The 24608-nt window shown below is 38.4% G+C and overlaps 1 protein-coding gene across 6 annotated transcripts in view; it reads left to right on the forward strand.

The window, feature by feature from the left end:
* Nucleotides 1–24608, forward strand: part of homer1b (homer scaffold protein 1b) — a 118375-nt gene that overhangs the window by 88875 nt on the left and 4892 nt on the right. For all 6 annotated transcript variants that reach the window (XM_061986522.1, XM_061986525.1, XM_061986524.1 and 3 more), the window contains 4 exons: nucleotides 114–262; nucleotides 19496–19652; nucleotides 19824–19934; nucleotides 19995–20075. In XM_061986522.1, the coding sequence (XP_061842506.1) occupies nucleotides 114–262; nucleotides 19496–19652; nucleotides 19824–19934; nucleotides 19995–20075 (498 nt within the window). The remainder of the gene's footprint in view (nucleotides 1–113; nucleotides 263–19495; nucleotides 19653–19823; nucleotides 19935–19994; nucleotides 20076–24608) is intronic.

The raw sequence follows: 24608 nt of genomic DNA on the forward strand, positions 1-24608 counted from the left end.
TTTTGCTCGCAACTTAAAACATAACTAAGCCGAGAAACACTGTTAAGTTAGGGTCCCACTGTATTACTAATAATACAGTAAAATAATTTTGGTCACACTTTTTCTTTTTCCAGGAGTCTCCAGCTGGGGAGCTGTCCTCACCTCTGACCCCTGTGACTCCGCCCATGGAAAACATCAACGGCACCGACGACATCTGCGACACCACACCCAACTCGGAATCCAGACCAGAACCGTCGCAGAACGCGCTGGCCTTCGCTCATAGGTATGTCGCCCATGCCGGCGTCCGCCATGTCGCGCAAGACGCTCTACTTTCTGTCTCGTCGGCCTGAAGCACACAAGCTCTCTTCTTTTGCCCCTTTTACTCATACGCGCCAATAAACCCGTATTTTTATTTATTTATTTAGCTGTCGTTGTTGCCATGTCAGCACGGCATTGCTGTTCTCCTATTCATCACTGCCTTCTCGTGTCTTTCCTCTCCAGGGAGCCGTTTAAGACTTGTCGGGTCTGCTCTTTCTGATAGTGCTGTCATTACAAGCCCGACTACTGCAACTATACACACAATATGTTTATCAGGCTCACTGCTAACAAACATGCACGCTAGCAGTACTCCGACATCGTCACCTTTGGGTGCATTGCAAGTAGGGATGGTCCGATCAGGGATTTATGCTGCCGATTCCGGTCATCCATGAGTGAAATCGGCCGATACCAATACCGATCACATGTATTAACTAAACATTTTTCAATATTGTGAGTGCTTCGACAGTTTAACAATATCATCACAATATTTTAATGAGTTCCTTGTATATTACATGCAATTGGTTGAGTAAAACAAAGTAAACAGAACTGGGGTCTTCAACGTTTTCCAGGCCAAAGACCACTAAATGATGGAGAGATGGAGCGAAGAGACTGTATATATACACAGTAGGAATAGGATTCCTATGGCCCCATTCGTCGCTGTTTACCTGACACATGAAACGTTACGAATTGAGGGCGTGCACTATCCACTTTAGCCGCCCTGATGACAGTACAGTGTTGAATATCTTCAAATGTGTTTTGTGGCAATTCCAGCTTTGACCACAGCGTCTAAAAGTGTCAACAACAAAAAAAATTGCAATTCTTATTTGTAATGATTTTTAAATCGATAAAAAAAATTGTTTTACTGATTTTTTTTTTTGGATCTGCCCTGTTCAGCAACTAAGGCAAATCATATTGTTGAAGTAGATGATCATGTCTGCTGTACATATTTACTTTAGAAAAGAGAAGGTTGGATACTTCTCTTGTTGCCTTTTTTGTTTTTGATTTTATTAAATGTTAAGGTAGAATTTTATTAAACTAAAACCAGTTTTATTTTAAGTAATATAGAAATTTAGCAGAGCTGTTTTCTATTCTATGGATTTCGAATTGTCGAATCGAATTGTTACCCCCAAGAATTTAATCAAATCGTGTGGTGCCCAAAGATTCACAGCCTTAATGTAGAGTGGCGCTTTCCATAATTTTTAGCAAACTGCAACGCACAATGATTACCCCTCCCCTTTCTGTCACACAAAATCCACCCAGGAATGGGGTCATATGAATCCCTTCCCCACTGTATATCCTGTATAAAATCCGGTTTTAAATTAAACTAGTCCTAAAGGGACCTTGTTATTGTGCAATACTAAGATATTAAAATAATACGGTATATCACAGGTGTCAAACTCATGGCCCGCCAGATCATTTTACAAGCTTGGAAATAATATGCATCCATAAAGTACTTCATCTTTTATTACTAAATGCATTTCCATTTTGACGGGAAAAAAACATGTACTGCATGCAATTGCATATATTTTAAACTTTAATATTATCTAATAATGCAACAAATATGTAATCATACATCCCAATAAATAAGTTGTTTAAAGAGCACACCCCCAAAACAAAACATTTCACGCTCCACCCCTCCCAACCACTCTCCGCCGCAACTATAATTAGTATAATGTGTCTATTAAATTGTTATAAGAACACCTCTACATACCCTTGTATCTTTTTTAACATTAAAGTAAAAAAAAACAAAAAACAGATTGACAACAAATAACTTAATTAACATTGTTTTTAGTTTGTAACAGAAAAGATACATGTATATATTTTATAAGTATCCTTATAAGAACTATAAATATTCGACACTGAAAAATAAAATTAAATAAACTCAAAAATAATTTTATAATGATCAGCAACATTAACTCAGGAGCACAATACATACACACTTGAAAGTACAAAACAAAAAATAAATAAAAGCATTTGTTATGATTTTTTTTAACCAAAATAAGCAAGTCAGGATTAAAGGCTACAATGAGCACATTTTGTAGTGCACAGTTTTTCGAGGTTTAAAGCACGATACCGATTAAGCCCTGCTGCAGTACCTCTGCAGACCCCTAGGGGTCACGGACCCCACCTACTACTACCTCTGCTACAGAACACAATAAATAAACAAAATCAAAAACTAATTTAATCAAAATCAGAATTACTCCTTTAGGTTCTGTAAATGTTAACTAAAACAAAACAAAAAAATGGATTTCGAGAACATAAAAATGTCGACCTAGTTTTGAGCATGTCCTGATACTACCCTTGGTGTCGACACCACCCGTTTATGGATCGATCTGCCCTCTTACGCTTTGTGTACTTCTGACTGTGACAATGCTGACACACTAACAGGTGCTGATGTATTATCCTCTCTCGACACCTTATTTACTTGTTCATTTCCTGTTACTAGCTGCTGACTTACATTTACACTTCTTAAACTTTACTAAGCACTTATTTATTGGAATTGATTCTAGCGTCTAGCTTTGCTATTAGCATGCCTGCTTCTGCTTGCTCTCGGTGTGTAACATGTTTCGCCTCGTCTTCCAGTGATAATACTTGACAATGATACTTAAGACAGTGGTTCTCAAACTTTTTTTCACCAAGTACAACACTTGGCTGTCCAAATACCACCATAATGACTAACATTAACATACAGTAGCATAGTAGGCCTACGTATTCATTAAAAACAAGGCAGAGATTTTGTGCAACAAGTATATTTAATATTTTTGGCCACTGTAACATTACACACACTTTGAACATTAACACTGTGTTTGAATATAGAAAACTAAAACACTCCACTGAAGTGATTCTTTGGTGTACCACTAAATGGAGCCCACATGCCACGGTTTGAGAATCCCTGATTTAAAATATTGAGAAATGTTGTTTATTTGATGTAATGGAAGTGATTACAAACTTTGTATGGAGACACAATTAGCTGCTAGCTTGTCAGCCAGGGGACTCAAAATAATAAAAAAAAGTCATACGTTTTCATGCAAATCAGCAGATACCGATCGATGGCGCTATATCGGCAAATCCCTAATTGCAAGTTTTCTTTGACACAATATTTGGACCAGTCGAAAGCGGATCTCATTGATGAAAATATGTCCAATTTAAGCATGATTTTTTAATATGTTTTTTTGTATGTGCAATAATTTCACAAGCAATTGAAAAAAGTGTAATGATGTGTATTTTTGTGCATGCGACTGTAATGTTGTTCCTTGTGTTAGTGCAACAATCCAGACTGTTCTTAGGCTTTTCAAACGAGGTGCGTTTGTAAGGTTCATGTCCATAAAAGTGGGTTTTTTTAGCACTTATAAAACAATGTGAGGAGTGGGTGGTGGGAAAATAGAGAACGACAAACACAAAATATTTTACAATAAATTCAAGCTTCCAAAACTGTCACATCTATTTATTTGTAATCTCACTCATTTCACGATCCCTCAGTTGTTTGAATGAAAGAAAGCGCTCCATCCTTTAATGCATTTATTAATTTCACATGAAAAGGCTGCGCTGGAGGTTTAGTAGTGTTTTTTTCTAAATGGCTTTAAAATCTTTAAGTGCGAATGCTTCGAAATTCCCGGCGTTTCGTCATGAATTCTTTATGGCTCCAGAGAAGCTGTGTGCAATGAGGGCTGCTTGTCGCGAGGTGTGTGTGTGTGTGTCCATTAATGCTCTATGCGTGGGAGACACTCGCCATGGCAAGCGTGGACCTAACAAGTCTTTTTTTTTCTCTTTTGGTGTGATATGCAAAAAGGAAAGCTGTCTTTTTACATTATTTGATGTTGCCAGGAGTGATTTTATATGACAAATAATGAGTTGGGCACCAACCATTTTGGTTGGCTGCATTCTCACGTTCACTTGCTTTGAAAAGATGTTAGAAATGGCACACATAATTTGTGACTAATCATTAAACGTCATTAAACAGTGTTTCCCATACATTCATTTATTTGTAAAGGCCTGTAGTGAATACATTTGGACCACCACAAATACATTTAGTGCTCATAAACAGAAGTGGGATGCTATCGTATCGGTACTTAAAAATAAAATTAAAAACTTAAAAAAATTTAAACATGACATTTTTGTTTAAAAATAACCCAATGGTTGCGTTCTATAAATGATACATGATGAAAAACAATTAGCGTTAATCTGTTACACTGCAGAGAATGATGGGCCAACTCGTTTCCCGTGCAACATTTTATTTATTTTTTTGCAGAAACTGCAAAACAGGAAAATATAGGTTAACAGGAGTATATTCAATGTGTTGCTTGTGCACTTCCTCATCACAAACTGACTTTTTCTTTACCGTATTACAATGAAATACAAAACACAATATTACCATTGTACTGAAACAATCACTTTTGCTATATTTGTAGTTTTTCTCCACATCTTTATACATTGACAAAATCCCAATATACGTTTTACTTCATCAACAAACACATTAATGACCTAAAAATACTGTGTTAATGGTGTTTTTAACTACCGTATTTTTCGGAGTATAAGTCGCACCTGCCGAAAATGCATAATAAAGAAGGAAAACAACATATATAAGTCGCACTATGAAAAAAACTGCGACTTATAGTCCGAAAAATACGGTATATTTTTTTCTTCTCTATGACTTGTAATTATTAAACTAAATCTATATGAACCGAATGTAATTTCTAGATTCATGTGTATTTATCCATACTAAAATGAACATATAGCATTTTAGACTTCCTATGTGTACACAGCGATTACTTTGTGTGGCTTTAAAGGAGCCATATGTAATAATGTGGCCAGAAATGGTATTGCAATCACGGTCAAAATTCCGTAGTCCCCTCGTTTTCCACCTGACTGATGTTGCCAGATATGCAGCCGAATCCAGCTCGATCGACTGAGCTACTCCAAGGAACTTCAAACTTCCACTGCCTCTTACTAGGGGTTGAGGTGCTGGGACCATAATAGCTGAATAGACAAGCGTTTTGTCAATAACAAATCTCTAACTAACATATTTTACACAGAAATTAGGCTGTTTTCAGGAAGACATTCCTGAAAACAATATGCCTGCGAACAATATCACAACAAATGGCAATCATATGGTTATTGTCAGTACTATCAGAAAACAAAGACTAAAACAAACTACAACCAACGCTGGCAATGGTTGTACTGGTGAAAATAAGTAGAACATGCTTAGCACCCTAATGTACGCCCATAACTAAAGAGGAGACATTTCACCAAGGTATGCCTATAGGCTACACGAATGAGGAATTATTTTATCATGTGATTTGGCTGTCTCCATATGTTTCACATTGCCATGATGACAGCCGTGCTAATGTTGGAACCCATTTCCTCAGCGTATCAGCATTTTGAGAACGAAATAGGCACGGACACTACCCATATCCTCATAGGTTTTATTTGTTTAAAATATATTTTGTCCTGTCAGTTCGAACACACATCGACATATAGGCTAACGGGCATTTATTTCCCCCGTTAGCCTATATGTCGATGTGTCATTGACCGGGCTGGCATGCTAAGCATTACACTAAGCGTTCATTGCACGAACATACTAGCTTTGTTAGACAATATCTTAGACTGTATTGGACAATATAGTTTACATACCAAATGTCCATTTTCATTTACTACAAGTAATAAGAAAACGTAAATGCCTTACTTACCTATCAAGGAGGAAATTAGCAAGTTTGGCGTCAGATGAAAAAATCTTCTCCGCCTTCAATCGTCTCCATCTTTCAAAGGCATCCCCGATACAAATCCTTGTTTTGTTCCTGGCTTTGTCACGAATAAGTTGAGAATCGTAACGACGCCTTTTAGATTTACTAAGGCCTGACATGTTTAGTAACTTTACCAGTGGCAGTAGCTCGACGAAGAGCGCTGCGTGTAACTGGCAACCTGGATGTGACACACTCACAGACTTTCTAATTGGTCAAACAGTAGAGGGCGGGACATCGAAATGAAAACAATAACACGATTTCGAGGCTGTAAATCTAATTTTGAAATGAGCATATCTCAGCTGAACTACCGTTACCAGTTATAGAGGTATTCGAAAAGAACATGATTTATTCATGCCTTTTGAAATATCAGGGCTATTTAATGATGACTTGACATGAAATTATTACATATGGCTCCTTTAACTTCAACACACATATGTGGGGGGAAAAAATACAAACATTCATCACAGTCCAACACACGCATTATCACTGGTGTAGCAACACGGTGTACTGTTAGCTTAGCTTTACAATTAGCATAGTGTTTCAATGGACACGAGCATGACATGACAAAACACATATACTCTGCTCAACACCTCTTTTTCACCAACATATGCTTCACCTATAGTTGTATGGACATCTGAGAAGTTATATTACATAATTTATATCCATACACAAACACGAAGCATTTAATTGGCAAACAATAAAGACGGCTGCGAAGTAGGAGTCCGCCATTTTCAGACAGCACGTCACTAATGAGCTCATTAACGTGTTCATTCATTCATTAACTCGACTTCTTTCGCAATCCAGGGCACCTTCAATTTACTACTGCTATTGTCCATTACATATATTGTGTTATAAACTTTGCTTACCTGCAAAACAGGAACATATAGGTTAACAGGCGTAGATTTAACCTGCTGCGAGTACACTTTTTCATCACGTAATGACTTTCAATTCCGGTGAGCTTCAATTAATGCAGGAGGTACAAAGTGCCCTCTGCTGGCGAAAACATGTATTACATTTTATTACAGCAAAATAGACATCAACAGTATTCTTACCGAACAGAAGTTACCTTAGGTATAAAAACTAGTTTCATGTCTTTAACCATATTACAGTGCCACACTTAAAGCATTTAATACAATTGTTAAACGTGATAATGCATGTTGATGACACATTTGAGCTGTGTCCCGCACATTTGGCACTGACAAGCGAACAAACGCGTCCTCAACACACTGCAGCGTTCTTGCCAGCGGCTAACTCCAAAATGTAAAGCCGCCTCTAAGTCAGCAATTATCGCCTCAATGGCTTCAAACAAACTACGGTTCTTACAAGTAATATTATCACTGGAGGATGAGGAATGGCTAAAAACGTTACACTACACACTGTAGGAGGGTACAATGAGCCGTGCTAACCGCTAACAGCAAGCTCGCGCTCTTTAAATATAAACAAAAATGGGTGGATTGATACAAATATCGACTGTGACAATGCCAAGTGCAATAATTCGGTAGTTTTACTATCACAGAAGTCATTTGTCAATTTTTGGTGGTTTAGGAAATAAGTCCCTGGACTTTAAGAGCAGAAATCAAGGGATTTAAATCAGAGCCAATAGTAGAAAATCATTAAAATATTTAAGTGATACTGTTACCCCATCATCCTGTGTTTTTGTCTGATTATAATGTTGATCGAAAATGTAATCATTCAATGATTTTGAAAATTTAAAGGAAGAGTATCAGCATTTGTATACTTAATACAATACTTACCGATACTTAAATTTATATTATCGCCCAAAACTAATATAAAGTATCCAAACAACAGAAGAATAAGCGATTGTTACATTTTAACAGAAGTATATAGAACCATGTTACAACAGAAAGTAACCAGATATTAACAGTAATTTCACAAGTAGATCAATAATATTTAAAATAAATAATACAACTAGAACTGCGATGAGGTGGCGACTTGTCCAGGGTGTACCCCGCCTTCCGCCCGATTGTAGCTGAGATAGGCTCCAGCGCACCCCGCGACCCCAAAGGGAATAAGCGGTAGAAAATGGATGGATAGATGGAATACAACTAGAAATTATACAAAATGTTTGTATCATTTATTTGTTTTGCTATACATGTTTTTTTTACTCACGTTTTGCAAATGCATCATGGACAATTATGCAAATCCATGGATTGCGACATTGTGAAAAAAAAAAAATGAATATTACAAACCCCATTTCCATATGAGTTGGGAAATTGTGTTAGATGTAAATATAAACGGAATACAATGATTTGCAAATCCTTTTCAACCCATATTCAGTTGAATATGCTACAAAGACAACATATTTGATGTTCAAACTGATAAACTTTTTTTTTTTTGCAAGTAATCATTAATCATTAATTTGATGCCAGCAACACGTGACAAAGAAGTTGGGAAAGGTGGCAATAAATACTGATAAAATTGAGGAATGCTCATCAAACACTTATTTGGAACATCCCACAGGTGAACAGGCTAATTGGGAACAGGTGGGTGCCATGATTGGGTAAAAAGTAGATTCCATGAAATGCTCAGTCATTCACAAACAAGGATGGAGCGAGGGTCACCACTTTGTCAACAAATGCGTGAGCAAATTGTTGAACAGTTTAAGAAAAACCTTTCTCAACCAGCTATTGCAAGGAATTTAGGGATTTCACCATCTACGGTCCGTAATATCATCAAAGGGTTCAGAGAATTTGGAGTAATCACTGCACGTAAGCAGCTAAGCCCGTAACCTTCGATCCCTCAGGCTGTACTGCATCAACAAGCGACATCAGTGTGTAAAGGATATCACCACATGGGCTCAGGAACACTTCAGAAACCCACTGTCAGTAACTACAGTTGGTCGCTACATCTGTAAGTGCAAGTTAAAACTCTCCTATGCAAGGCGAAAACCGTTTATCAACAACACCCAGAAACGCCGTCGGCTTCGCTGGGCCTGAGCTCATCTAAGATGGACTGATACAAAGTGGAAAAGTGTTCTGTGGTCTGACGAGTCCACATTTCAAATTGTTTTTTGAAACTGTGGACGTCGTGTCCTCCGGACCAAAGAGGAAAAGAACCATCCGGATTGTTATAGGCGCAAAGTTGAAAAGCCAGCATCTGTGATGGTATGGGGGTTTATTAGTGCCCAAGACATGGGTAACTTACACATCTGTGAAGGCGCCATTAATGCTGAAAGGTACATACAGGTTTTGGAGCAACATATGTTGCCATCCAAGCAACGTTACCATGGACGCCCCTGCTTATTTCAGCAAGACAATGCCAAGCCACGTGTTACATCAATGTGGCTTCATAGTAAAAGAGTGCAGGTACTAGACTGGCCTGCCTGTAGTCCAGACCTGTATCCCATTGAAAATGTGTGGCGCATTATGAAGCCTAAAATACCACAACGGAGACCCCGGACTGTTGAACAACTTAAGCTGTACATCAAGCAAGAATGGGAAAGAATTCCACCTGAGAAGCTAAAAAAATGTGTCTCCTCAGTTCCCAAACGTTTACTTAGTGTTGTTAAAAGGAAAGGCCATGTAACACAGTGGTAAACATGCCCTTTCCCAACTACTTTGGCACGTGTTGCAGCCATGAAATTCTAAGTTAATTATTATTTGCAAAAAAAAAATAAAGTTTATGAGTTTGAACATCAAATATCTTGTCTTTGTAGTGCATTCAATTGAATATGGGTTGAAAAGGATTTGAAAATAATTGTATTCCGTTTATATTTACATCTAACACAATTTCCCAACTCATATGGAAACGGGGTTTGTATATATATATATATATATATATATATATATATATATATATATATATATATATATATATACATGTTTATATACGTATGGGGTCGGCGTGGCTCCGTTGCGAGAGCCGCCGTGCCGGCAACTTGAGGGTTCCTGGTTCGATCCCCGGCTTCCGCCATCCTCGTCACGTCCGCTGTGTCCTTGAGCAAGACACCTCACCCTTGCTCCTGATGGGTCGTGGTTAGGGCCTTGCATGGCAGCTCCCACCATCAATGTGTGAATGTGTGTGTGAATGGGTGAATGTGGAAATAGTGTCAAAGCGCTTTGATTACATTGAAGGTAGAAAAGCGCTATAACCCATTTACCATATATATTGTTTGTTTTACAAGTCTTTTTATTCAAATTTTCTTTACAAACAAGGCCATTTCCACCTAAGAGTTCAAACTCAAACTTACATGAAAAGGAAAGTAAACAAATAATAATAAAACAATTGCATGTCATAATTAGGGCTGTCAAATTTAACGAGTTAACGCATGTGACTAATGACAAAATATGATTGCTTTAATCATGTATCAATGCAGATTAATCACCCGATTTATTGTGAGCACACAAAAGTATCAGCAAATAAATTACATATATTTAGAAATAAAAAAAAACACATGTCCAAATGTTTGCGTATGACATTCTGACAACAAAATATTGGTGTATTTTGTGAGGTTAATTTATTTATTTAGGTCAATTTAAATCATGCAAGCATGTCATTTACTGTGATTAATGATGATTCATCACAATTCAAAATTGTAATTGATCTAATTAAAGTAATTAATATTTTGACAGCACTAATTATAACATAATAATTGGCATCCTTTAATAAAGCATATTTACTTTATTGGGTAAAGTTCATTTAGATTATGCAACCAAGTCATGTACTGTTATTGATCTTGATTAATCACAATTCAAAAGTGTTATTAATTGGATTAAAGCAATTAATCATTTGACAGCACTAATTATAATGTATTCATTTGTATCTTTTAACACAACTTATTACTTTCTTGTGTAAATTAAATTCAATTAAAAACATTTTATTAATCTGATTAAAGAACTTCCTCATTTGACAACACTAGTTATGTTATATTAATTTAAATCTTTCAACACAACTTTTTTGTGTCAAGTTGATTTAAATTAAATTATTTTACTGTGATTATTCAAAAGTGTAATTAATCTAATTAAAGAAACTAATCATTTGACAGCACTAGTCATATCGTATAAACACAACTTATTACTTTTGTGTGTAAAGTATTCACTGTGATTAATCTTGATTAATCTCAATTAAAAAGTGTTAATAATCAAATTGAAGCAATTAATCATTTGAGAGCACCAATTTAAATATATCAATGTGTACCTTTTAACACAGCGTATTGCTTTTTCATGTAGTCAATTTAAAGTATGCAAGCAAGTCATTTACTGTGATTAATCTCAATTAAAAAGTGTTAAAAATCAGATTAAAGCAATTAATCATTCGACAGCACCAATTAAAATATATCAATGTGTACCTTTTAACACAACGTATTACTTTCTTGTGTATAAAGCAAGAAATGTACTGTGATTAATCATGATTAATCACAATTCAAAAGTGTAATTAATCGGATTAAATAAATGTATCATGTGACAGCAATAGTTTTGATAAATGTATTTAAATCTTTTAACAATACTTATTACTTTCTTGTGTTATTTCCAGCTAAAAAAAAAAAAAAAGAGCAGTCACTTGTTGCCAGGCAGAATTCATAGCGTGTGTCCACAGCTGGCCCCATTAGTCTGTTTGAATGGCAAAGTGGGAGATGACATGTCACACACTCAGAAAACAACACTTGTAAAGATTCAGGGTGACGTTTATTTGGACCACGCTAACCGCTGCTCTGTATTGAATGTAAAGTCTCCAAAGAAAGACACAATGTATTCACACTGGTCTGCTGTTGATTTGATGGCTGAAAAGCAAAATAAATATGTTCAGTGTACTTTTTCTTGCACTTCTGCGCATAAACCAGCACTCATTTGGTGCTTTTGTGCATGAGTGTGGAATGAGATGAGCGTGTTAGCAGTGTGTGTGTGTGTGAAAAGGGCAGAGGCAGCTTTTGCATTTCCGGATGCTCATCAGTCGACTTGTTCGGACTGATTTTCTGATCTTTTAGATGGGACTTCCTTGTCTTTGAGTGACTGCTGCTTTTAGTAGTGATGCAGGGTCATGAGGGTTTTTTTAATTATTTTTTTTGATCATGTCGAGGGAACGGAGGCGTTGCGTACGCCCGACGTCACCAGCGCCTTCCTCCGCCGCTGCCATGGCAACTGCTTCTTGAGGGGGAAGCAGCAACGTGACGATGCTGCATGGCCGGGACACGTGCGCACCGAGGGGGGGGGGGAAAGCTCAACTTCATCCTTTTGAGGGGAATTCTATTTATTGTGGAAGCGCAAAACAGAATTATGGCATACAGTGTAAGAAATATGTACAAAGCAGGTATTTGGGGGGAAAAAAAGGTTAAATTGTGCTGAAGTAGAAAAAAAACTTCAATAGTCAAATAAAGTTCATGATGAATGGATGGTGAATTGATGTAAAATCACACACAAGTTTTCTTACATAATAAAAATGAAAGCAAACAATACGAAATGAAAGCAGCTAACTTACCGTTTATGCTCGGTCCAAAATTGGCCATTTTTCTCCAATGGTGCTCCGGTCGCTTCTCTTTTGGCTTTCTCGCCGCTCCGTCTCTTCCATCTTCACTTCTTCGCGTCTCGCCTGCTCTCCTGCTCTCCGAGCGCCTGTGTGGGGTTTATACATTGACGTGCCTTGGTGACAGACTGTGTGTGTGTGTGTGTGTCAGTTCATATGTGTAGGATGAAGTGTCGTCTCCATCCTATGCGTCACACACACACACACACACACACACACACACACACACACACACACACACACACACACACACACACACACACACACACACACTCTCCATGAGGGGGCGGCTGTTGTGTAAGAAGTGAAGGCGCCGTAGGAGTGCAGAGTGAATTAGATCTAGGGTTGTTCTCCTTTGCAGCTTACTGAGTGGGAGTTGTGGAATAGTTCTGGAGCACTATTCACTGTGTGTCAGATGAGGGGGTAGAAGATGATGGAAGGCTACCTTGTTGGACATGCACAGACCCTGCGTGAACTTCTTTTTGGGTCTTTTAAGGGAACCACTGTGTGGGAGTCGGCGCTCCGTTGTCAAAGACTAAATGTTTTTATTTAACTAGGGTAAAAAAAATCCCATTGAGATTGAACTAGGGCTGGGCGATATGGCCTTTTTTTAATATTGCGATATTTTAAGGCCATATTGCGATACACAATATATATCTCGATATTTTGCCTTAGCCTTGAATGAACACTTGATGCATATAATCACAGCAGTATGATGATTCTATGTGTCTACATTAAAACATTCTTCTTCATACTGCTTTAATTTTCTGCTACTTTTAAACTTTCATGCAGAGAAGGAAATCACAACTAAAAAAATCACTATTTTTTTCATACGGTGTTGATCTGGAAATGTTTGCCTCTGCATTTTGATGGTGTGGACGTGTGGCACCAAACGGAGATATTGACGTGCGGAGTAAGCCCTCTTCATTGTCTAGCGGGTGACTTTTCAAATGATGCTACATATTAGCATTGTAGCCGAGTGTCCTGGGTTCACCTATACCAGGGGTCGGCAACCCGCGGCTCCGGAGCCGCATGCGGCTCTTTGATCACTCTGATGCGGCTCAGTTGCATACTTGCTCGGAAGAGTTAGGGCTGCATGGGATTCTGGGTATTTGTTCTGTTGTGTTTATGTTGTGTTACGGTGCAGATGTTCTCCCAAAATGTGTTTGTCATTCTTGTTTGGTGTGGGTTCACAGTGTGGCGCATTATTAGTAAGAGTGTTAAAGTTTTTTATACCGCCACCGTCAGTGTAACCTGTGTGGTTGTTAATAACCAAGTATGCCTTGCTGTCACTTACGTGAGCAAGTTTAAACCCACACTACGTGTGGCTGGGCCGTGCCGGCACGCTGGTTGTAGTGGGCGCTAAATGCTGTACCATCACGGCACGTTCGAAAGAAAAGTTGCCATGAATGTCGTAGTCTGCGGGAAAAATCTGGAAGTTTTACAAGTATGACGCTGTCAAGCGCCAATCATGTAAAACCCGCGGGCTGCACTATTATTCAATTTTCATATTAAGGTGTGGGCCGCGTGTCTGAGACCCTAACACACTCCGGTAACTTGGGACACCCTGAACTGTTTGTTACAGCAGTAATGCTACTTTTTATAGCAACGCTTTTGCCCCACACTTGACAAATTACGGTTGTCTGTTCGACATATTCCCACTTGAAGCCAAACCACCACCAGACGATGGACCCACTGCTGTTTTTCTTGGGAATTAATTATTCCTCCTTTTGTTACCAGATTCGCACCTTCTTTCTCTCGTATTACCGCTCGCACCACTCCGCTAGCATCACAGCTAACGTTAGCCATGCTGCTACCTCTCTGCTCGGGGAGGGCGTATACGTATGGGACGTATGACGTGACAGTATGTGACGTATGTAGAAGCTGCGCTTGCTGTCTGTGAGAAAGAAAGAGCGGGGAGAGCCTGTAGTGTAATGCCCGCAGCTAAAAGCAACTGCGTGGGAACGTATGCTCGATATCACGATATAGTCATTTTCTATATCGCACAGAGACAAACCCGCGATATATCGCGTATATCGATATATCGCCCAGCCCTAGATTTAACACCTCTTTTTCAAGGGAGTCCTGGCCAAGATGCAGCAAAGTTACACATAAAGTGACAGGATGGACATCAAGTAAAACAGGGACAGAAAACTGAGGCTCCTTCAAATGCTCTCAGTTTACAAAACCCAAAACCAGTGAAGTTGGCACATTGTGTAAATCGTAAATAAAAACAGAATACAATGATTTGCAAATCCTTATCAACTTATATTCAATTGAATAGACTGCAAAGACAAGATATTTAATGTTTGAACTGAGAAACTTATTTTTTTTTTGCAATAATCATTAACTTAGAATTTAATGGCAGCAACACATTGCAAAAAAGTTGGCACAGGGGCATTTTTACCACTGTGTTACATGGCCTTTCCTTTTAACAACACTCAGTAAACGTTTGGGAACTGAGGAGACCAATTTTTGAAGCTTTTTAGGTGGAATTCTTTCCCATTCTTGCATGATGTACAGCTTAAGTTGTTTAAGAGTCCGGGGTCTCCATTGTCGTATTTTAGGCTACATAATGTGCCACACATTTTCAATGGGAGACAGGACTGGACTACAGGCAGACCAGTCTAGTACCCGCACTCTTTTACTATGAAGCCACGCTGTTGTAACACATGGCTTGGCATTGTCTTGCTGAAATAAGCAGGGGTCCATGATAACGTTGCTTGGATGGCAACATATGTTGCTCCAAAACCTGTATGTACCTTTTAGCATTAATGGTGCCTTCACAGATGTGTAAGTTACCCATGCCTTGGGCACTAATACACCCCCATACTATCACAGATGCTGGCTTTTGAACTTTGCGCCTTTAACAGTCCGGATGGTTCTTTTCCTCTTTGGTCCAGAGGACACGGCGTCCACAGTTTCCAAAAACAATTTGAATGTGGACTCGTCAGACCACAGAACACTTTTCCACTTTGCATCAGTCCATCTTAGATGAGCTCGGGCCCAGCAAAGCCGGCAGCGTTTCTGGGTGTTGTTGATAAATGGCTTTCGCTTTGCATAGTAAGAGTTTTAACTTGCACTTACAGATGTAGCGACCAACTGTAGTTACTGGCAGAGGTTTTTTGAAGTGTTCCTGGGCCCATGTGGTGATATCCTTTACACACTGATGTCGCTTTTTGATGCAGTACCACCTGATGGATCGAAGGACACCTGCATTCAATGTTGGTTTGCTTACGTGCAGTGATTTTTCCAGATTCTCTGAACCTTTTGATAATATTACAGACCGTAGATGGTAAAATCCCTAAATTTCTTGCAATAGCTCGTTGAGAAATATTGTTCTTAAATAGTTTAACAATTTGCTCACACATTTGTCCACAAAGTGGTGACCCTCGCCCCATCCTTGTTTGTGAATGACTGAGCATTTCATGGAAGCTGCTTTTATACCCAATCATGGCACCCACCTGTTCCCAATTAGCCTGTTCACCTGTGGGATGTTCCAAATAAGTGTTTGATGAGCATTCCTCAACTTTCTCAGTCTTTTTTGCCACTTGTGCCAGCTTTTTTGAAACATGTTGCAGGCATCAAATTCCAAATGAGCTAATATTTTCAAAAAATAACAAAGTTTCTCAGTTCGAACGTTAAGCATCTTGTCTTTGCAGTCTATTCAACTGCATATAGTTTGAAAAGGATTTGCAAATCATTGCATTTTGTTTTTATTTACGATTTACACAACGTGCCAACTTCACTGGTTTTGGGTTTTGTACATTTAAAAGCATTTAAGGATACAAATTCAGTTAGCTTCCAGTCTCTTTGTAACATGTTCCTAGCACAAGGAGCTGCATAAACAGAAGCTTTTTCCCTCTTGCATCAGTGTAGGAAACGTTTTGTTTGAGACGGAAGGGAACATGGAGTTCATCTTTAGCTCAGCTATTAACCGTCCTAAATGGGGTTAACCCTACCCCTAACAGTTCAAAATTTGAAGATCATTGAATGATTACTTTTTTGATCACAATAATCAGACAAAAACACAGGATGTAGCAATATCGATTATATATACTCATTATGTCCTGCTATAAATATATATATATATATATATATGTCTTAATAAGGTTATCCAAAAAATAGTGCTCGATACCGTAGTAGAGCGCAATATATGTATGTGTGGGGAAAAAAAATCTCCTGATGATTGAGGGAACCCCCTCATGAAACAGGCCTGTAGAGATGAAATAGTCTTGTGATTTTTTTTCCCACACATACATATATATATATATATATATATATATATATATATATATACATATATATATATATATATATATATATATATATATATACATATACTGTGTGTATATATATATATATATATATATGTATATATATATATATATATATAAGAAATACTTTAATTTCAGTAAATTCTAGCTATAAATATACTCCCCCCTCCACCCCTTCCCTCCTCCCCCCCGATCTCCCGAATTCGGAGGTCTCAAGGTTGGCAAGTATGTTAAAGCGTCACCTTTATTGTTAGTTTTGAAGACCAAATACCTCCATATTGTACTTCACCACCCTCTTTATTAACCAGTAGAATTGTAGTTTTTTTTGCCATTTTTCCTCTCCCAGATGTTATTACTTGTATGCACTTTGTGTGTGCGTTTTGACACACTCAACATCATGCGCCTCGGCTCTGTAGTCACCGCCGGAAAAACGGCACTCAGATGAAAGAGCGGTACCGGTACTTTTCAAAGGGGGTATAGTACCGATTTCAATTGATTAGTACCTCGAGACTTTATTAGTACCGGTATATCGTACAACCCTAATATGACTAAAGGGTGTTATGTTATGTCGAGAGGGCTCACACAGTCAATAGTTTGAGGTGTCAGCTTGTTGTCCAGCGCAACTCTTGAGTAGGGATGCGTATCGTTTGCATTTGAACTGATAATACTAACAAATCAATATTTTTTAAACGGTGCCGGTGCTTAAAAGGTAGTAAACATAAACACTTTTGTAAAACAACTAGTGCTATCAAGGGCCTTTGTTTTGATTTCTCTGTTTCAGGGCTCCTTTCTCCCTTGTTTTTTACTTCCTGTTGGAGCGCTGATTAGGCACACCTGTTCCTGGTTGCCAACTAGGGTGCTTTATATGCCAGCCCCGTTCCTCTGCATGCAATTGTACAGCATGTTCCTGGTGTGCTTTTTTGTGTTTTGCCTTGCCAAAGTTTTTGTTCATCCGTGGCGGTCCCATTGTTTTTGCTCATTAAACCACTTTTTTTACCCGCATGTCGCCTCCTATCTCTGCATCCAGGTGTCACACCGACAGCCGGCACGTGATCCACTAAAGGCTTGCGTGTACTAAAACCTGACAGAGCATTGTGTATTTTAACTAAAGGGGTCCTATTGTGCAAAGCCAACGTTTCTTGCCTGTTGGTACTGTTTGTGTATTTAGGATCCTCATATAAGCCAAAAATGTGAAATCAAACCATAAAGGTGTTGAGGAGATATTTTTAAAACAATTTTGTCTTGTTCCAAACAAGCCGTTTTAGATGTGCCCCGAATATCTCCATATATGGTAGAGGTTTACCCAAAGAGTGTGTAGTCTATAAGTTACCTTATTTGTTAGTCGTTCAGACTAATGATGGGTACCATTCACATTTGAACCGATACCTGTACTCAACAGTACTGATTGTTGGTACTTTTTGCAAATTTTTCGGTAATATTTGCTGTTATCATTAAAGTTAAAGTTAAAGTTAAAGAACCAATGATTGTCACACACACATTAGGTGTGGTGAAATTTGTCCTATGCATTTGACCCATCCCCTTGTTCACCCCCTGGGAGGTGAGGGGAGCAGTGGGCAGCAGCGGTGCCGCGCCCGGGAATCATTTTTGGTAACATTCACATTTGAACCGATACGGTAACAATTCCCAGTACTTGGTAATATCAACAGTACACATTTTTTGTACGTTTATGTGTGTAAATAAATCATGTTTTTATTGCAACATTGAAAACATAGCTGATTTATGATAACTGCTGTCCAGTTGTTAAATCTTGTTAAATCTTGTTTTATGATTTTATTTATTTATTTATCATTTATGACAACATTTCTGAGTCTTGTTTTCAAGAATAACATCGAGTTGCAGTTGCAAGTCTAAGACGTTAGATGGCAGTATTGTATAGTTCATGGTGTGTTGGCTACTCAGTTCAGTCTTTGGGTCTTTTGTTGCGCCCTACAAAGTGTTAATACTGTAAGTATTGTACTTATCATGCACCAGCTGTTTGATTGTAAGGTGCATCTTAGTTGTAGTTTTCATTAACACATTTAAAGGTGTTGTAATCAAAAAGTTACAATTGCTAATGCTAATCAGTAGCATGTCAACAGCAAAGCCAATGTACCATAAATTCCGGACTATAAGCCGCTACTTTTATCCTCCACTTTGCATCCTACGGTTTATAAAAAGGTACGGCTGATTTATAGATTTTTCTTCACGGACGGCCAATATAAAAAGTTTTTCCCCTAAAAACAAGTAAATACAATGAGAAATTGGTACGGCGCCATCTTTTGGACGAGTTCGCTCTCTCCAGGTGCTGGAGTGTTCTTCCATTTGCTTTTTTTTTTCAACCGGAATGCCCTTCAGTCTTGTAGCCGTCCATATCATTACTACTCGTATGGAGTGATCGGCAAGCGATGAAGTGCAAAGAGTCGGTCGGCAACTGAGTCGGCAACCAGACATGGTGTCACGCGCAAACCTCGTACCAAAACATTGCTAATTTTACGTGAATCGGTGCCCGACCCTAGTTCAGGCGTAGTATGAAGGTAGATGATGGATGTCGGAAGAGTGGATTAGGACATAGATGATGAATTGTTACTTGATGGATAAATAAGGGGATTGGATATTTGATGTGTCGATAAGTAGGATGCACGATTGATAGACTTTGATTTATTTTGTGTTAAAGTCCCAGTGCATGCTTGTGTCCTACAGCCCAGCTATGACAAAACACTGGGAGGCTGAGTTGGAGGCACTAAAGGGGAACAATGCCAAGCTAACGGCAGCTCTGCTGGAGTCGACTGCCAACGTCAAGCAGTGGAAACAACAACTGGCTGCCTACCAGGAGGAGGCCGAGAGGCTACACAAACGAGTAAGCGGGGGGGTGGGTGAGGTGAGGTGACTCACTCTTTTTGATGTGCGGAATACATTTGAAGCAGAAACTAAGAACTCAGGGAAGAGTCTCGGCACTAATGGACGTTCAGATGAAGAGAGGGTAGTTTGTTCAAGGATTTCGTCTGAATCCTGAAGTTTGTCCTTGCAGGTGACGGAGCTGGAATGCCAGAGCAACCAAAGCCCAGCCATCAAATCCCAGAAGACAGAACTCAACCAAACCATAGAAGAACTGGAGGCAACGCTGAGGGACAAAGAAGAGGTCGGTTTGTACTCAACACTCAACCTTTTACCCATTTTGAATCTTTCTGTGCTCCGCCAGGAAATGGAAAAACTCAAAGAAGAATTGGAAACCATGAACGACCTCATGGAACAGAAAGATACCCTCTCCCAGAAACTCCAGGTGAGACCTCAACCGTTAATCAGTGATGCTCTTTATTGTATTGCTAATATGATTATTCAGTTGAAAGGTTAGCGGCCTGATATTTCGCCAGGGAGTTTTTATTTTAATTGCATTGTGTTTATGATTACAATGTTGTTAAAACCGGATATACAAATAAAATACAGACTTTTTCTTAAGACCTCTTTTGGCCTTATTGACTCCCATTATAACTATTATTTTTTTTAACATACTGCAATCTTGGTATACTTTTTCCTTGAAAACCTAATGAATCTAATTCTTGCTTATTAAAAAACAAGAAAATATTGTTTTGGTGTAATATTTCCCCTAATTTCTCACCAAATGGTGCCAAAAAACAATGATTCATAATTCTCAGAGCTTTGATGAGCATAAATGGGTTAAACTGCCATTAAAAATAGTTTGGGGGCAGTTAGTATCTATAAGATGGCAGATATATAAAAAATGTAGTTTAAAAAGTTAGCCAAAAACGTAGCACTTTAATGTTAGCATGCTAGCATGCCATCGTTAGCACACTAACAGTTAACAAGTGTCACATTCCAAGTTATATGACTCTAAGGTGTACGGCTGCGGAATTAGAGAAAACAGTGTAATATTAGCTGGCAACGTTGCCATGCTACTGGTAGCATACCAGCATGCTAACGTTAAGAAGCTAGCCCATGACTGGGTAAGAAGAAATTTCAAAATGCAGTATTTGTTGGGGTAGACATAGAAAGTAGCAAAAAAGCTAGCATAAAACATTAGCATGCTAATATAACAGACGCTAGCAAAAAAAAACCTTAGCATGCTAACGTTCGCACAAGTATGTTAATAGTGCTTTCTCCCTCATTCTAACTAATTAGGCACTGTAAAAACAATATTTTATGTCTACTTTTCTACTGTATCAAAAATCAATGTCATGAATTATTGACCTATTCAAGGCTGTAATTAGCAAATCTCAAATATTCCATCAGCCACTTGTTTTTTTTAGAAATATTGCATATTTTCATTTTCCCATTAAAAAAATTAGATTTTTGACAAAACAATTAAGAATTATTTATATATATATATATATATATATATATATATATATATATACACACACACAGTACCGGCCAAAAGTTTGGACACACCGTCTCATTCAATGTGTTTTCTTTATTTTCATTACTATTTACATTGTAGATTGTCACTGAAGGCATCAAAACTATGAATGAACACATGTGGAGTTATATACTTAACAAAAAAGGTGAAAGAACTGAAAACATGTTTTATATTCTAGTTTCTTCAAAATAGCCACCCTTTGCTCTGATTAATGCTTTGCACACTCTTGGCATTCTCTCGATGAGCTTCAAGATGTAGTCACCTGAAATGGTTTTCACTTCACAGGTGTGCTTAAAGCTCATCGAGAGAATGCCAAGAGTGTGCAAAGCAGTAATGAAAACATAATAAATAATAAATGATAAATGGGTTGTACTTGTATAGCGCTTTTCTACCTTCAAGGTACTCAAAGCGCTTTGACACTACTTCCACATTTACCCATTCACACACTGATGGAGGGAGCTGCCATGCAAGGCGCTAACCAGCACCCATCAGGAGCAAGGGTGAAGTGTCTTGCTCAGGACACAACGGACATGACGAGGTTGGTACTAGGTGGGGATTGAACCAGGGACCCTCGGGTCGCGCACGGCCATTCTTCCACTGTGCCACGCCGTCCCATGTATGAAATAACTAAAAACATGTTTTCAGTTATTTCCAGTGTTGGGTTAGTTACTGAAAACCAGTAACTAGTTACATTAACTAGTTACTTTATTTCAAAAGTAACTCAGTTACTAACTCAGTTACTTTTTGAATTGAAGTATTTATTTCAAACCTGCACAGTACAACAACACACTTTTTTTTTTACATTTTGGCAGAGACATTTATGCAAGGCTTGAAAAGGGGTTGGATGAAGCAGATCCTTATAATATCCCAACCCCTTTCACTCATTCCACATTTAACATAAACAATATAATACAAGAACAATACTATACAAACAAAAACAAGAAAACTCCTGTACACTAACAATACAATAGTACAATAGTACCACTGTTACTATGAGACAAGACAAGACGAGACAAAACACACACACACACACACACACACACACACACACACACACACACACACACACACACACACACACACACACACACACACACACACTGGCCCAAACACTCTCTGACCATACACCTCTCTCCCATAGCTCTGTGCTGAGGGCATCACTCTCTTTCCTCCTCGTACTTCTTCAGTACTTCTTTTTTAAACAGTCTTTTAAATTGAATCATGTTAGAACACGTTTTTAACTCGTCCCCTAAGTTGTTCCACAGACTGACTCCACGCACTGAAACGCACATTGATTTTAAAGTTGTTCTAAATTCAGGCAAATATAATTTGTTGTTTCCTCTTAGACTGTAACTATGGTGAGCATCTCTATCCTGGAATAGGTTCTGTATATTGGATGGTAGAGAGTTTTGGGATGCCCTAAACATAATTTGAGCAGTTTTAAAGTTGATCACATCGTGCAGTTTAAGTTGCTTTAACTCCATGAATAGTGGATTTGAATGATGTCTGTAGTGAACATTGGACACAATCCTAATGGCCTTTTTCTGCAGAGTGACTAAAGGCTGTAGATGGGATTTACAACAATTAAACCAAAAAGTAATGTGTTACTGTGAAAAGTAACTATTTAGTTACTTCTTCTTTTTTTGTTTGTTTAAAAAGGCTCCCATTAATGCCCTTTTAGTCTTCATTTCAGTACTGTTATTGCACTGGAGAATAATACAATCTGTTGATCAACTTGACATGCATTTGCATCACTGAACTCTGCTAAGCAATGTGGTCTACATACAACACACAAAGACAAAGATATGTTTCAAAGGGCCAATTTATTTCAGGCCAGAACAAATTGACAAAACTATTTTAAATAGCTGCAATATAACATACATAAGTAAGAAACAGCATATTAACAACATAGCTGTAAACCTGGCTTCACCCAAGGAAGACACACACTACATATACACACCTAACCAGGCATTTTTCTCTCTCAAGGAATTCTGAAATAAAATCATGTCTTCATGAGCTCACTCTACGCATTTCCCCACTTTTAGTTTAGAGATAAGGAAAGATTGGATCCCTCTTTATGTTTGTGAACTTTATAGTCTATACATTTAGAGTGATGTGATAATCAAACACACTAGAAGTCTAGAATGAAAGAGTATATAAGAGAATTGACAGAGTGTGCGTACCTTCAGTGCTGAATGATGAGCAGAGGCAGAGTTTGGAGTCTTCATTAGCTCGCTTTCCATGTTTATGTGCTCACTGTCCACTGTGTCCAGGAACTTGGAAAATTACGCCGTTATCATGCTAATTAGCTGCCTGAAAGCGGGCGACTCCACTGTAGAAATAGCCTACTCGAAGCATGTTGCTTTTGTAGCTGTTTCAGCAGATTTGAATTGCTGTTTTGGGCAGTAAATAGGATCTTTGATCCAAGACACAACTTACATTGAACTAAAATGTTCTTTTCTTTGTGCTCAACAAAAGAAAAGTAGTGAGAATATCTCCATGTTAAGAAACTTGACTGCGGCTCCGCCATGATGTCTTGTTAGTAAATATAGACTAGGGGTGCAACGGATCAAAGAACTCACGGTTCGGATCGTTTCTCGGATCAGAGTCACGGATCGGATCATTTTACATATCAGCAAAAAGAAAAAAAGAAAAGGCAAATAAACAGAAGTTTTGTCTTTTTGTTCATTAACACTTTTAAATTATTAAATTAAAATATACAAAATCAACTTAAAGTGCACTAGGCATAATATCTTCTTTTTAAAATGTTTCATGTACATGAAAAATGTGGCAATAACATTAATAAAAGCCATTATTACTGGAAAAATTAATTAATTTAGATTTAAATTTATAATTTTTAAATAATATTCTTTTTATTTACCTCATCACAGTCTTCAGTGCCCTGACTGCTCACAATCTCAGTGGTGAGGTCACTGTATGTCCTCTGCCATAGGGCAGGGTCCATGTGAGACAGGCTCTTGAACCTGGGATCCAGGGCAGTAGATCTGTGAAGGTAGTCCTGTAGAGTAGGGGGTGAAGTCTATCTGGGATTCAGGTCCTCTCTAATGGCAGTATTGACATCTCGAGTGATGGTGTGGTCTTCCACACTTCAGTGGTAGGATCATTGACACAGATGGTGAAGTTTCAGTGCTCAGTCGAGATGTAACAGTTTTGAGGGGTTTAAGCACCTGGAGGACCTCCTCTGTCACTCACATCATCAGGGTGATGATGTCTTTGACATTTGTCTTCAGGGTCTTGTGGGTCAATGCAGAATATATAGCTGCCTGCTGCTCCAACATATCACAAGTGAAGTTCCACCTTGTTGGGACATCATGTATGAGCTTATGAGTAGGCAGCTTTAGCATTTCTTGCTTTGTCTTAAGCACATGAGCAGCTGTTGTGCTTGGGTGGAAGTAGGAAACCTCCTCCCTGCTCCTC

Source organism: Nerophis lumbriciformis, linkage group LG12, assembly GCF_033978685.3.
Source record: "Nerophis lumbriciformis linkage group LG12, RoL_Nlum_v2.1, whole genome shotgun sequence".
NCBI classification, from domain to species: Eukaryota; Metazoa; Chordata; class Actinopteri; order Syngnathiformes; family Syngnathidae; genus Nerophis; species Nerophis lumbriciformis.